At 38.0% G+C, this 14,887-nt stretch overlaps 1 gene segment (V, D, J or C); it reads left to right on the top strand.

Moving 5' to 3' along the window:
* The first annotated feature begins 1,615 nt into the window (after positions 1–1,615).
* On the top strand, positions 1,616–14,102 carry LOC103735810. The segment is given in 4 exon segments: positions 1,616–1,931; positions 2,079–2,366; positions 14,002–14,007; positions 14,083–14,102. Coding segments are annotated over 4 exon segments (366 nt in total).
* The last annotated feature ends 785 nt before the right edge of the window (positions 14,103–14,887 follow it).

A 14,887-nucleotide genomic window follows, 5' to 3' on the forward strand; every position in this document is an offset into this window, starting at 1 on the left:
TATATATATATAATTTTTTACTGATTCTTTGAGAAACTCATACAATGAATTTTGATGTTATTCAGACTCTACGATCTCAACCCTTACCTTATTGACACTTAACTTCATGTACTTTTATTATTTCTTAAGGCCAATCAAGTCTTTTTGGCCCAAATGCTCTTGAGTATGAGTCCATCCTCAGTGGTCTGGTCAAACTACCCAGCATCACACTCTTAAAGAGAATCAACTCTCCCTCTCCCAGTAGCTATGAATGGCCACCACTTCCTTAAGTAAGGTTGAGGATTCTTACCCGCCTCCCTACCCCATACTGGTATTGTGCCTGGCTTGAGCTCACATACATCTTGTTCAGGTGTCACAATTGCTGTGAGTTCATATGTGCAACAGCCCTGCTGTCTGGAAACACTTCTTCCATATAGTCACCCACCACCTCTATTATCTTTTACTAGTGTTTAAAATTAGTATACAAAGCACCACGTTTTATTTTGTTACTTTCAAGTTCTCTTTGTTTTGTAGTTCATCTCCTCCATCCCCCTCCACTGTCCTCTTAGCCCGCTCCTTGCTGGTCTCCTTCCTCTTAGAATCCAGGATTCTCCTTTATCATCACATAAATTCTCTTACCATGTTCCCCTGCCCTGGCCCTTAAAACTTCTTTCCCCTTTCATGGTTCCCTTTCTAGTTTTGTGGCCTATATTCACAAAAATACACACATCTATACACATATATAGGAATTAAAATCTGAGATCTGCCTTTGGAGGAAATGCAGTATTTGTCTTTATGACTCTGGGTTACTTTGTTTAATATAAAATGACCAGTTCTGCTCATTTCCCTGTAAATGTAATGATTTCATTTTTCATATCACTCCTGTGTTTTACCACCAAGACACACTTCCATGTTTAGTGCTGCACCATTCAAAATATCTAGGAAATACATGTTTGGCTGATGAATGAACAATGACAATTACATGATACACACAATGGAACTTAATTCATCTAGAAAGGAAAATATTTCTTAAATGTGTCATAGTTACTGTGATATAGACCCAATTATGCTTGTCTCCAAAGTTGAATTATTAAAAATTCAAGAACATATTCTGTTGGTCCCTCTGTTGGGATGCGGTCATACTGTTTACCAGCATCTTGCAGTTTGGCTGTTGGTACCGTCCACTCTCTGGGAATGGGCAGTTCATGGACAAAACCACACCTGGAGGATAAGAGTCTGACATTTCAGATATTGTCGTTGTTTCCAAGATCATTCATATATATGCCATGAATAATGTGTTATATTTCAGACATTCAGTAGTCTCACATTGCTTACTCTGATATTTAGCTTGTATTTTGTATTTAAGAAGATTTTATTTTCTGCAACAATCAAATCTTTAGTGTGGGCGTGGCTGAAAGGAAGAAATGTTCCTTTGTTTCTGAGTGAATCCTGGTGCTTCTTTGATTTCTACATGCAAACTCATCACACTGTTGTGTAAACACTGGAAACATCCTCCTCTTTCAAGTTAACTAGTAATGACTCAATAGTACGTAAAAAAAAACACCAACCTATATGTGCTTAGCCTGCACTTACCCTCTGACCTAGACCTACTTTATTTGACCTATCATTATTTTATGTGTTGAGTCTCTCATAAGCTTGTAGAACATTTAACCAGAGGCCTCACTGGTTAGGGAGGTACCACAAGGTGGTAGTAGACCTCAGTGCAGAGAATTCATTTCAGTGCAGGTTGAATGTGTAATTTTAGGGCAAAAGCCAGTGCTCTTCCCACTGGTGGTTCAACTGAAGAACTAGACATGTACTGAGAAAGAGGAAGCACCGGGCAGAAGCAGCCACCTGGCTAGTGATCACATTCTACAGCAGAATTTCATTGAGAAGAACAATGAAGGCTTGTGATCCCACTTTTCTCACATTCCTGTGGCTGCAGCTGGACTGTGAGTAAATGTTCTGGAGGAAAAGAATGATAAGTGGGCACTTGTGAGACATCATGGAGAACTCTGTCATTCAGGCTTCCTCTGCTTACTATAGAAAATGAAAATTTTGGAGAGTAGTGACCTGACCACCTTTTTCTTCCCGCATAGGGGTGAGCCGAGGAGAGAAGGTGGAGCAGCTTCCTTCCACCCTGAGTGTCTGGGAGGGAGACAGCAGTGAGATCAACTGTACTTATTCAGACAGTGCCTCAGACTACTTCCATTGGTATAAGCAAGAACCTGGAAAGGGTCCCCAGCTCATTATTGACATTCGTTCAAATTCGGAAAGAAAACAGAACAAAAGACTCACTGTTTTACTGAATAAGAAAGCCAAACACTTCTCCCTGCACATCGCAGCCCACCAGCCTGGAGACACAGCCTTCTACTTCTGCGCTGCAAGTGCACACTGCTCCCCAGACACCTGCAGCCTGTCCTCAAACCTGCTACTGGGGCTGGAGCTCCACTCCAGGTCCTTGTCATAGATCTTCGAGTACAGCATTTAGCAAATGTTTGTTTCCAAGTGCAACTATTATATAGAGATCAAAAGCACATAAGAAAATATGTTGCAAGACACTCAAAATGATTTAGAATATTTTAAACTTATAGTTGTTTAATGTATTACTTTTCAATTTTTTTCTTGTATCTATTTAAGGTATTAAGCATGCTATTTCGATATACATCATCAGAAGGAAAAATAAAGATAAAACAAAGAGATGCACTGGCCAGGGTTTGGGAAAGGCTAGTAAAGCCTTCATAATCTGTGCAGCACACCAAATTCAGGTATACCCATGTGCTCTGCTATCCTAGAAGTGCTGCAGACAGAGACTTCAAGGAATCAGTGGCCTTTGTTTTGAAACATGCTTAAGTGGCTTTAAGATTGCAAGGCAGACTTCTCAGTTAAATAAGCTTGGAAGATCAGCATTACATTCCTTATTATGTAAAAACTTTTCACTCATTTGTTACTTTTTTGGTGTCAAAATATTCATGGAAAATATGGAAAATAGATGAGATGTAGATTTGCAAGATCAACAAATTTAAGAATATAATGTGCAATGTAAGAATTACTGTAGAAGAATTTTATTGCAATAATAATTTTAGTAAGTACATTTTACCTACTCTTGTTAAACACTAACGTTACTATGGAAGAGGGTAAATGTGTTAATTTGGTTCACTCTATAATCATTTTACTAACCATTGGATTCATATAACTTCAGGTTGCAAACCTCAGCTGTATATAAAACAATTCATTTTAAAGAAATATGTATCTTTCCAATTATCTGTGTCTTTCATAGTAAACATTTACTGTTCATGGTATTTAAAGACGTTCCTAGAGATATGGTTTTTATTTTGTTGCATGTGGAAGAATTTTGGTATTTTACCAATCATCTTCACAGACACCAATGGATGACTGAAAGAATTTGGATTAATAACTAAACTATGATGGTTCTTCACAATTCTCCCGGCCTATATTATATGTTTTTAAAAATTATATCTTTTACTATAGCATTTATTTTTCCTGAGAATTTCATACGTGAATCCTGCATTTACGTAGTTTCTATCCCCTCCAACTCCTCCCACACAACCAGGTTTACTCTCAGTTTTGTGACCTCTTATCTAATTATTATTGCTACATGTGTGTGCTCAAACACATACATACCAAACAAATCTGTTTAGGTTGCTCATAAGTGCATGTGTTTAGGGCTGACCACGTTGCTTTGGATGATCCACCAGAGAACGTATCCCTGGAAAAAACATATTCTTTCTTTCTAAACAGCAATTATTTGTCTATAGATTTTCATCTGGAAGTGGGACCTTGTAAAATTCCTCCCAAGTATGTTGGTATGTGAACTGGTACTGTCATGACGCAGGTCTTGTTTAGGAAACCATGTTGTTGAGACATCGTACGTGTAGCTTCCCTGTCATGTCTGGAAGAAACAATGTATGTTCTCCCTCATTTGTGGATCTTAGCACCAAATTCATACATGTGAGTATATTTCCTGATTTAACTGCATTAGACGGGAAAATGGAAAGAAACCATGGAGGTAAAGGGGAAGAAAGAGCCTGAGGGACAGAGATAGTAGGAGACAGGTGTTACCAGCAGTAAAATTGGTAAAATGGGGGTATTTAACTGGGAAGGGAAGGAACCAAATGGGGAAACTGGGGGTGCTTTAAGTGGGGAGGGAGGAGAGAGAGCCAGACAGAGAGAACAGAGATTAATAATACTTAGGTGATGTGAAACATCGTAGGGAAATATATTAGTTCAAAAGCCCATTGAAAAATGCACACGCAATATCTGTACAGAGTGCAGTGTAGAGCAAGAAACACAGTGCCATACACTAGAAACCTCCCTTCAAGTTGTTGGTCAGGGTAGTCCAAGAGACTCCCAAAATAACAGGATATTGATACAGCCCTTGATTATCTCCCAGAAGTTGAAGATAAGAACCTATTGCTTAAGACATGACACACTTTGGGCAAAATACTTGGAGCAATGGAGCCTGAACTGACCTAAAAGTCTCCTCCCTGAAGACTAGCTCTCCAAGTTTTGGAAGAATCTATGCAAGCTGCTGAGGAAGGAAAGCACAACTCGTTCTAAACAAATATACACGTGTGTGTCTCACTCTCCCCATTCCTAACTCTTTGAAACTTAAACCTGTTTTTCCCTAATTTTATTTTTTTTCAGATGTAGTATGAATTGAGCAACATAACAGGTAACTTTTGAGGAGCCTGAACTTTGGTCACAGGAAGGACATTGGGCAAATGAGTAATCTTCATCTCTGTCACCACCTTCACTTTTTCCTACACTTGAAAGTTTAAGAGTTTCAAGTAATTTTTTAAAATCTCCATCAGTTCAGTGCCTAAATTTCTTCCATGATCTGATTTCTAATTCCACCAAAAATTGCAACATACTATCAACAGGTTCACTTGAGAGTTATAACAATCTATATAATCATTTTGTCTCATACTTTATGCATAAATCTAAATGTACAACCGTATCCTAAATTTTTATCAATAGTTACTTTCCAATAGTTTAGGGCTAAATTCTCTGATGAAAATGCACTTTTTCTATACCAGTTAGGGTTGTTTTACTAATTTAGAGTTTCCAAACAGTGGCATTGAATGACATATCAAAGAATTTTTATATTATCATAGTAGCAAAGGCATTTAGAGCAGAATTATAGCATTAGTGTGATTACTGCCTCTGGTGAAGACTATACCCAAGCAAGTTACTTTATTATTAAAAGAACAAAGAATGGGGATAGGCATATAACTCATTTTAAACATTTGCTTAGCAGTGTGAGGCATGAAATTCAAAGTCTGGTCCAAAACGTGAGGAAAAACAATAATTTGAAATTTGTAACATTATAACATAGAAGTGAAAACTACTGTTACAATTTGGGGGGGGGAGTATTGGATTGTAGTATAATTTTTCCTTTAGGGCATAGCACCTGGACTATCATGAAGCAGAGAAAACCTTGGCCCAGTAGTCATGGCAATGAAATAAACAAAACACTACCGTGATAAGTACTTATCACTTATACTGGTAATAGGGTTGCCAACACAGTAGAAGGAAGACAGAAAGGATTACCAGACCAGTACCTAGGATTCCATCCACCACTTTCTCTGGCTTCTCAGCTGCACATAGACTTGGTAGGCACTGAAGCATACAGGGGCTGGAAGATTAACTCAAGGTGGGACTCTAAGATGAAGATTGTCTGAGACCATCGTTAATCCATGGGTGGGACTTTTTGGTGATGCATCTGTTTCTAAGTCTCCCACAATCCTTTAACTACTCACTCATGCTCCTATGTAAAACCAATTACATCAATGGCTGACCAAGGTAGATTTGAGTTGTTTCTTTATTCCGTTTTCAGTGTCCTATCTACATGTTTGTTCACAGGCCCAAGAAAAGTAATAGAACAGATTAAAATGTGAATTCAGTCATATAAAGAATTCTGTTTTGGGGCTGGAGAGATGGCTCAGAGATTAAGAGCACTGACTGCTCTTGCAGAGGACCTGGGTGTGATTCCCAGCACCTACATGGCGGCTACAAACTGTCCTTAACTCCACTTCCAGGGGAATCCGAAGCCCTCTCCTGACCTCCGCAGCATTGCATGACACAGGTGCACTCACATATATGCAGGCAATACACTTATACACATAAAATAAAAAATAATAAATAAAATTTTAAAAAAGAATTCTGTTTTGATAGTATTGGATGAACTGTCTACTTCATGAATGCACACATTTATTTCAAGAACATTTTGTTATCTCCTGTTTTCTGTAGACTGTCTGCTTATAGAAACTCTCCAAAGGATCTTCATTGAGATCTTTAATTTGGTAACTTTTAAATTCCTATCATCTAATAATAAATTATTCCATATTTTATGACAAAATGCAAGCAACTTTCAATTACTTATACTTTACCCTATGACTAGGTGTTCATTTTTACAGAACTCCAAGGCCTTTCATTTGAAATGTTTACACAATACCAGAGTCATCTAGGCTTAAGTCATAGTGAACCAGATAAGCACCCTTGCAGGTAGACAGGGCAAGAGGCCATAGATATACCCCTAGACAGCAAAGTTCTGACTTGATTTACCTCCAAGATAGAAGTTCTGTGAGCTTTATTTTTAACTTTGGTAGGATTCCCATTCCAGCTGATGTACCAGAACATGTCCAGGATCACATCTTCCTGGTTATGTCTTTGCTTGAATGAAGCTGTGGGCCTATTCATCTCCCTCTGTTTTAGTTGACCAAACAGAAATGAAGGGAGGAGGACCTGCCTGCCCCCATGAACAGTTAAAAACCCAGTCCCTCCCAGGGGACATGGATTTCATTTCCTGTATCCCCTGCTCACTTGTGGGGATCTCTCTCTCTCTCTCTCTCTCTCTCTCTCTCTCTCTCTCTCTCTCTCATTTCTTAACCATTTATAAAGTTTGTTGTCTGGTGTGCCAGAGATTTTTTTCCTGTCTTTTAATTCTTTAACTGACAGAAAAAATTAATCCAATGAAGACCATTACATGGTAAGAAAATAAATGCTTATTAACTGAAACAGCAAGAAAGGCAAGCTGCTGACAAGAAGAAGGAATGGAGCATCATGAATTTATGTATTTAGTTAAATTGGTAAGAGTGGAACTCTGTATGGTTTGGTAGTTACATGTTCCCATAGATGACCAGGTTGTACAAAGCCAGCACATGACTTTCTATAAAGGAAAACCTTAAGGTCACAAGAGCTAAGGCAAAACATATTACATAGATCATAGGGATCAAGATGTGTTATACAGTTATTTATTTTTGTTTTAATGTCCCATATTTTATTCATAGATTTTCATAGCTTTCAGACTGGTAAGAATTAGCAGAAAAAATTTTAACTTTGGGCAGGAGTTCCCTGTTATCTTATATATAGAAACAGAATGTGTTAGTGGTATTCCATGTTCAATATGTGAACAGTGGGCTATTAAGGAGGAATAAATCTTTACTTCTGGTGAGTTTGGAAATGAACATTTTTAGGTCCTGTCACTAGTCCTGTCCTTGGATCAATAACTTCTGGATGGCAGAGAACCAGGAAGACAGGTCTTGTGTGTTTCCCTATAAGTATTTCCCATAGTCTTGGGCTATTGCTGTTTATGCTTAGATCTAGGCCTGAGTAGAAACACATAGCTAATAAGTGCAGGTGAGATCTAAAAGACAAACTGTTGTATGGCTACCTCATAAACAGTGTGTTCTTTAAGCACATATAACCCAGGAAGGAAAAGAACAGTTAAAGGGAAATTTTAGGATATTTATGCTATCTAAAGGCAGAGGATGGCTCAACTAAGGTGAGCCCTGGCATATGAAAAAGTGATGCCAAATTGAAAGAAATGAGCAATCTCTCATGCATAACTCTAGTATAAGAGGGAACAGGACCTAGTTGCATACCTTTTACCTCAGCAATTAAGCAGTTTGGAGAATTTCTGTGAGTTTAAGGTCAACCTGGTCTGCACAGTGAGTTCCACACCAACACAGGGCTACATAGTGAGACCCTGTCTCAAAAAAGAAGGCAGAGGCTGGGAGAAGAACTTTGGTCCAGAACAGGAGTGTCTCGGAGCATTCCTATCAACCATCACCTGTTTCTTGATGTGTCTTTGAAGAGGAATTATAGGTCTTTTATTTACTCACAGAACTGCATTGTCTGAGGCAAGCTGCTGGACTCTTTGGCACAGGAAGTCCTATCCAGGGATGTTAGGTCACACTCAGAGATAGGCAGACCTTTAGATATTCTTCTTCTGGAGATTTCAATAAGATAGGAGAATTTTCTTTGAAAGATACATGATGTTTAAAAAAAAAAGTAAGGTGACTGAGGTGGCCTGTTCCAACCTCCATCGGTGCAGGGGCTGAAATTTCAGTAGACTGCCAGAGAGTGCCTATTCTGGCCTCCCTCTGATAAAGGGGCTAAGAACTCAGGGCACCACCTGAGAGTGCCTGGATCCTATAGGCCTCCATGTGGTGGTGAGCTTCCCCAAATTACACCATACCCAACCCCAAGCTGTGATTACAGAGAGCTCTCTCACAGCCCCTGGGCAGACCTCTGCCCATTGGTAGGATAAGGCTGAGACCTTAGCAGACAGTCTGAGAAGGCCTGTTCCTACCTCCATCAGTGTGGGAGCTGATATCTCAGCAGACTACCAGAGAGTGCCTGTTCTGGCTTCCCTCTGGTATAGGGGCTGAGAGTCCCAAAGATGGCCCCCCTTAGGGAACTTTCCAAATTTTTCTCTGAGTTCCCACTAGCAGGGGTCCAAATCTTAGAAGAAAACCTTTGTGTTCCTAACTGGAACCTGACTTAGGCTTCTGTGGGAGCTCCTGTGTAGCTGATCTGAAGCCATCAGTGTCCTCAAATAAAACCTGAGAGAACCTGGAACTTGGACCAACCAGCTCTACATAACCAATAAGAAAATGACCAAGGCACACCAATAATACAAACAGAAGGAAACTTCAACTTAGTTTTCATAGCAGAATTGCAAACAACCAAAGCAATTCATATCCCAAAATCACAACAAAAGAATAATAAAATGGAATGACAAAACACCATGTCCCCAGCAAACTCTACCAGTCCTATAGAAGAGTTCTATGAGGAGAACCTCCTAGAGATAACCCAGGACGTAGAATTTAAAAGAACAATCATAAACATGGTCAAAGAATTCAACAAATTTAAATAAAAAACAAAGAAATCAAAGGTCTAAAAGAAGATAGAGATACTCTTCTGAATTAATTCACAGAAGCAATAGAAACATTGAAAAAAAACTCAGGAAGAAATTAAGAAGGAAGTGAAGAACTCAACAAGCCAACTTGAAACAACAGGGGAAAGCTTCACCACTAGAATGAATGAAATAGAAAATGGAATAGAAACAATGGAGGATAAAGTTTAAGAACTGGACCACTCAAGCAGAGATTATAAAAAAAATTGAAAAAAATAAAGGAATGGAATATGCAAGAGAAGTGAGACACCATGAAAAACCAAATCACATATCACAGGCATAGAGGAAGGAGAAGAATTTCAGGGTAATGGTATTGACCAGATCTTAAACAGGATTGTAGGAGACAATTTCCAAAACTTAAGGAAAGACATCCCCATACAAATACAAGAAGCACATAAAAGACCAAATGGACAGGACCAGAAAATAAACTCCCCATGGCATATCATAGTAAAAACACTAAATATTCATAACAAAGAGAGAATACTGAAAGCAGCAAAAGAAAAACAAGTCACATATAAAGGAAAGCTCATCAGAATTAGATATGATTCATCAATGTAAACTGTAAAATACAGAAGAGCCTGGACCAAGGAATTTCCAGTTCTAAATGACAATACATGCCAGCCCAGAATAATCTTCCCAGCAAAAATGTCTATTATAGTTGAGGGGGAAAGAAAAATCTTCCATGACATGAATACCTGAAAGAATACATGTCCACGAAACCAGCCCTTCAAAGAATACTTGAAGCAATACAAAGAGCAGAGAGAGAAACAACTATACCCCAGGGGAAACAAAAGAAAATAAATAAAGGTATAAATGGGGAAACACAAAATTAGATGGAGAACTCAAACAGCAATCAAAACGATGGCAACTAATGCATATCTTTCAATAATAACTTTAAATGTCAATGGACTGAAAAGACAAATCCTAAGTGAATGGATTAAGAAACAGAAATCTAGTTTTTGCTGTCTGTGAGAACCCATCTCACATTCAAGGACAGGCACTACCTTAAAGTGAAAGAATGGAGAAGAATCTTCCTAGCAAATGGCACTTAGAAACAAGCAGGGGTTGCAATTCTAATATCTGACAAAATAGACTTCAAAGTAAAACTAATCAGAAGAGGTAAGGAGGGTTATTTCATTCTCATCAAAGGAACAATTAACCAAGAAGATATTACAATCCCGAACACATATGTACCAAACTCTGGTGCACCCAAATTCATAAAAACAACACTACAAGGCTTTAAGACACAGATTAACCCTCACTCAGTAATACTAGGGGACTTCAATACCACACTGTCTCCATTAGACAGGTCAACTGGACAAAGAACAGAGAGATGTCTGAATTAAATGATACCATTCATCAAATGGACCTAACGGGCATCTTTTGAATATTCCACCTAAGCACAAAAGAATACACTTTCTACTCACCACCCCATGGAACTTTTCAAAAATTGACCACACAGTGGGGCACAAAACAAACTTCAAAAAATACTAAAATATTGAAATAATTCCATGCATTCTATCATAACACAATGCAAGAAAGCTCAAAACCAACACTGAAAGAGGCCCTAGTCACTACACAAACTCATGGAGATTAAACAACACACCCCTAAACAATGAGTGGGTCAAGGGAGAGTTTAAGAAAGAAATAAAAGAATTCCTGGAATTCAACAAAAAGGACAATATAACACTCTGAGACATTTTAAAAGCAGTCCTAAGAGGGAACATTATACCTCTAAGTGCCTACATTAAAAAACTAGAAAGAGCTTATATAAATGACCTAACACTGCAACTCAAGATGCTGGAGAGGCAAGAACACATGAAACCCAAAGGCAGCAGAAGAGAAGAAATAACAAAAATCAGAGCTGAAATTAATGAAATAGAAAAAAAGAAAACAATACAAAGAATCAATGAATCTAAGTGCTGGTTCTTTGAAAAGCTAAACAAGATAGACAGACCCTTACCCCAGTTAACCAAAAGAAAGAAAGAGCAAATACAAATCAACAAAATGAGACATGAAAGGAGAAACATCACAACAGACACCGCCAAAACACAGAACATTATAAGGGAATATTTTAAAAATCTATACTAAATTTCAAAATCTAAAAGAAATGGATGGATTTCTAAAATCTTGGGAACCACCAAATTTAAACTAAGGAGAGATCAACAGCTTAAACAGACCCATAACATATAAGGAAATTGAAGCAGTAATACAAAGCCTCCCAACTAAAAAAAAAGCTCAAGCCCAGATGGATTTATGGCAGAATTTTACCAGACAGTTAAAGAAGACCTCCAATCAATACTGCTTAAATTAATCAAAATGATAGAAACGGATGGGGAACTCCCAAATTCCTTCTATGAAGTCAGCATCACTCTAATACATAAACCAGGTAAAGACACAACCAAAAAAGATAAGTATATATCAATATCCTTATTGAACATATATGAAAAAATTCTCAACAAAATACTTGCAAACCACATACAGATGTACACCATAAAGATCCTTCACCATGATCAAGTAGGCTTTATTCCAGAGATGCAGGAATGGGTCAATATACACAAGTCAATAAACATCATCAATCATATAAATGGACTCAAAGACAAAAACCACATCATCATCTCAAGAGATGCAGGAAAGGCTTTTGACAAAATTCAGCATGCACTCATATAAAAGTTCTAAAGGGAATTGGACTGGAGGGAACACACCTCAACATAACTAAAGCTATGTACAACAAACCCACAGCCAACGTAGTTCTAAATGGAGCAAAACTGGAAATGTTCCCATTAAAATCAGGAACCAGACAAGACTGCCCACTATCTCCACTCCCTTTCAACATAGTTCTTGAAACTCTTGCTAGAGCAATAAGACAGGAGAAGAAAATTAAAGGAATACTAATTGGAAAAGAAGAGGTCAAAATATCACTTTTTGTAGATGATATGATACTATACCTAAGAGATCCCAAAAGTTCCTCCAGAAAACTCATAGAACTGATCAATACTTTCAATATAGTGGCAGGTTATAAAATCAATCTACAAAAATCAGAAGTCTTTCTATATACCAATAACAAGCAATTGGCGACAGAGTACAGGGAAACATTCCCATTCATAATAGCTGCAAAAAAAAAACCCATAAAATAAAATAGCTTGGAATAAACCTGACCAAAGACACCAAAGATCTCTACAATGAAAATTTTAAATTGTTAAAGAAAAGAGATTGAGGAAGACACCAGGAGATGGAGGGACCTCCTATGTTTGTGCATTAGAAGAATTAATGTTGTGAAAATGACCATCCTACCAAAAGCAATATATAGATTCAATGCAATCTGATCAACACCCTCATGAAATACTTCACAAGATTAGAAAAAACCATCCATAAATTCGTATGGAAGTACAAAAGACTCCCAATAGTAAAAGCAACCCTGAGCAAAAATAGCAATGCTGGGGGGATTTATTATACCAGATATCAAAGTATACTACAGAGCTATAGTCATAAAAACAGTGTGGTACTGGCACAAAAATAGACACATAGATCAATGGAACATTATTGAAGATCTAACCCTAGTATATGCAATTTCAACCACCTGATATTTGGCAAAGGTGCCAAAACACAGAATGGAAGAAAGACAGCACCTTTAAAAACAAAAGGTTCTGGCAAAACTGGATCTCCACCTGTAGAAGAATGAAACTAGATCCTTATCTTTCACCTTGCACAAAAGTCAACTCCAATTGATCAAAGACCTCAATGTGAAACTGAAAACCCTAAAACTATTAGAAGAAAACATTGGCAGTAACTTACAAGATATAGGTGTAGGAAAGGATTTTCTAAATGGGACAGAAGTTGTTCAGAAATTAAGGTCAACAATCAACAAGTTGGACTTCATTAAACTAAAAGGCATCTGTACAGTAAAAGAAACAATTAAAAAACTGAAGAGGAAACTCACAGAGTGGGAAAAATTCTTCACCAGTGACACATCTGACAGAGGTTTAACATCCAGAATGTATAAAGAACTCAAGAAACCAAATGACCCAATTAAAAGATGAGCTAAAGATCTAGATAGAGACTTCTCAAAGGAAGAAATAAAGATGGCTATGAAACATCTCAAAAAGTGTTCAACATCATTAGTATTTAGGGAAATGCAAATTAAAAGTACTCTAAGGTTTCACCTTACCCCAATCAGACTGGTTAGGATCAAGAGAACAAATGATAACAACTGTTGGTGAGGATCTGGAGAAAGGGAATGCTAATTCACTGCTGGTGGGATTGCAAACTCCAGCAACCCCTATGGAAAGCAGTGTGGAGAACTCTTAAAACTCTAAAAATGAACCTAACATATGACCCAGTTATGCCACTCCTTGGCATACACCCAAAGGACTCATCCTATTCTAGAGACACTTGTACAACCATATTTGTTGCTGCTCTTCTCACAACAGCTAAGAGATTGAATCAACCTAAGTGCCCCTCAAGAGACGAATGGTTTACAAAAATATGGTACATTTACACACTGGAGTTCTACTCAGCAGTAGATAAAGCTTCGGCAGGTAAACGGATGGATCTAGAAACTGTTATACTAAATGAAGTAACAGAGACTCAGAAAAACAAAAGACGTATGGTCTCCTTCATTTGTGGATCCTATCCCCAAATCCTTTTAAATTCCAGGTCCTTTTAATAGATGATGCTGCACAACAGTCTCTTCTGCGTGAAATAACTGCCATCGTCACAACTTCAGCTGTCCCTGATCGCTAAACATCATCAAAATTGGGCTTGTTGAAGGTTGTGCTCATTCATTAAAGGAGGGCCAGGGAGAGTCATTGGACCCTCACCAGAGTATCCAGCCACTCTTCCCAGCCAACTGTATTTAATTTGGCCCTAATCACACATAGTCTCCTGGATTTGGCGATGACTAAATAAGTAATATGGGGAAGACTAGGAAGAAAAGGCTTGATCCATGCTGGATAAAGGCTTTCCAGTGTGCATACCTTCAGGTTATTCATACACCTCAACAACCCCTCAGTCACCTCTGTAAGTAAGCTCAGTAAATTCATTGGGTCCCCAAGAAAACTTTAATCAAACATTGGTTTGACACTAGAACCTTAGAAGGGGATAAACATTGCTTAGAATCCCCAGGAAAAGAATTCTTACAACAGATGGAAAAATTACTTGTTACTGTTATTATGTCTCATAATTATTAAGAATGAATGAGAATGTAAAAGCTGTTAAAAGGATATGGGAATGGAGATATTTTCCAAAATAGAAAAAAATGAGAAAGCCTAAGCAAGCAATGAAGGTCTGCATAGGTTTGTTACGATACATATAGGATGAGACAAATATACACATAATCTTAGAATTTCTAAGGTCATGGTTTAGTCAACTAGTTTAAGGAACGAAATATCTGTCTAGGCAAAGTTTACCTGAGAATGTTTAGTTTTGGCCGAAGCTTTATCTACATAGCACATGGTAATTAAAAGTACCAGACTGGTGGAACTAACCTTCTTGGATGTTTAACAGCCATACTTTGAGGCCTATACTAATCTGGTCAGAGGGACTTAAAGGACAGTTTTGGCTCCTTGGCCTCCAAGGTCAACTAAGTTCCAGAGGTCTATGGAGCATCTCTCAAAATGTCCTGTAACTGTGGTAAATTACTTGTCCTCTTGTTCAGGGAGGCCATGGAGACTCCACCAGGTGGAC

Source organism: Nannospalax galili, unplaced genomic scaffold (genome assembly GCF_000622305.1).
Source record: "Nannospalax galili isolate Female #2095 unplaced genomic scaffold, S.galili_v1.0 scaffold977, whole genome shotgun sequence".
NCBI classification, from domain to species: Eukaryota; Metazoa; Chordata; class Mammalia; order Rodentia; family Spalacidae; genus Nannospalax; species Nannospalax galili.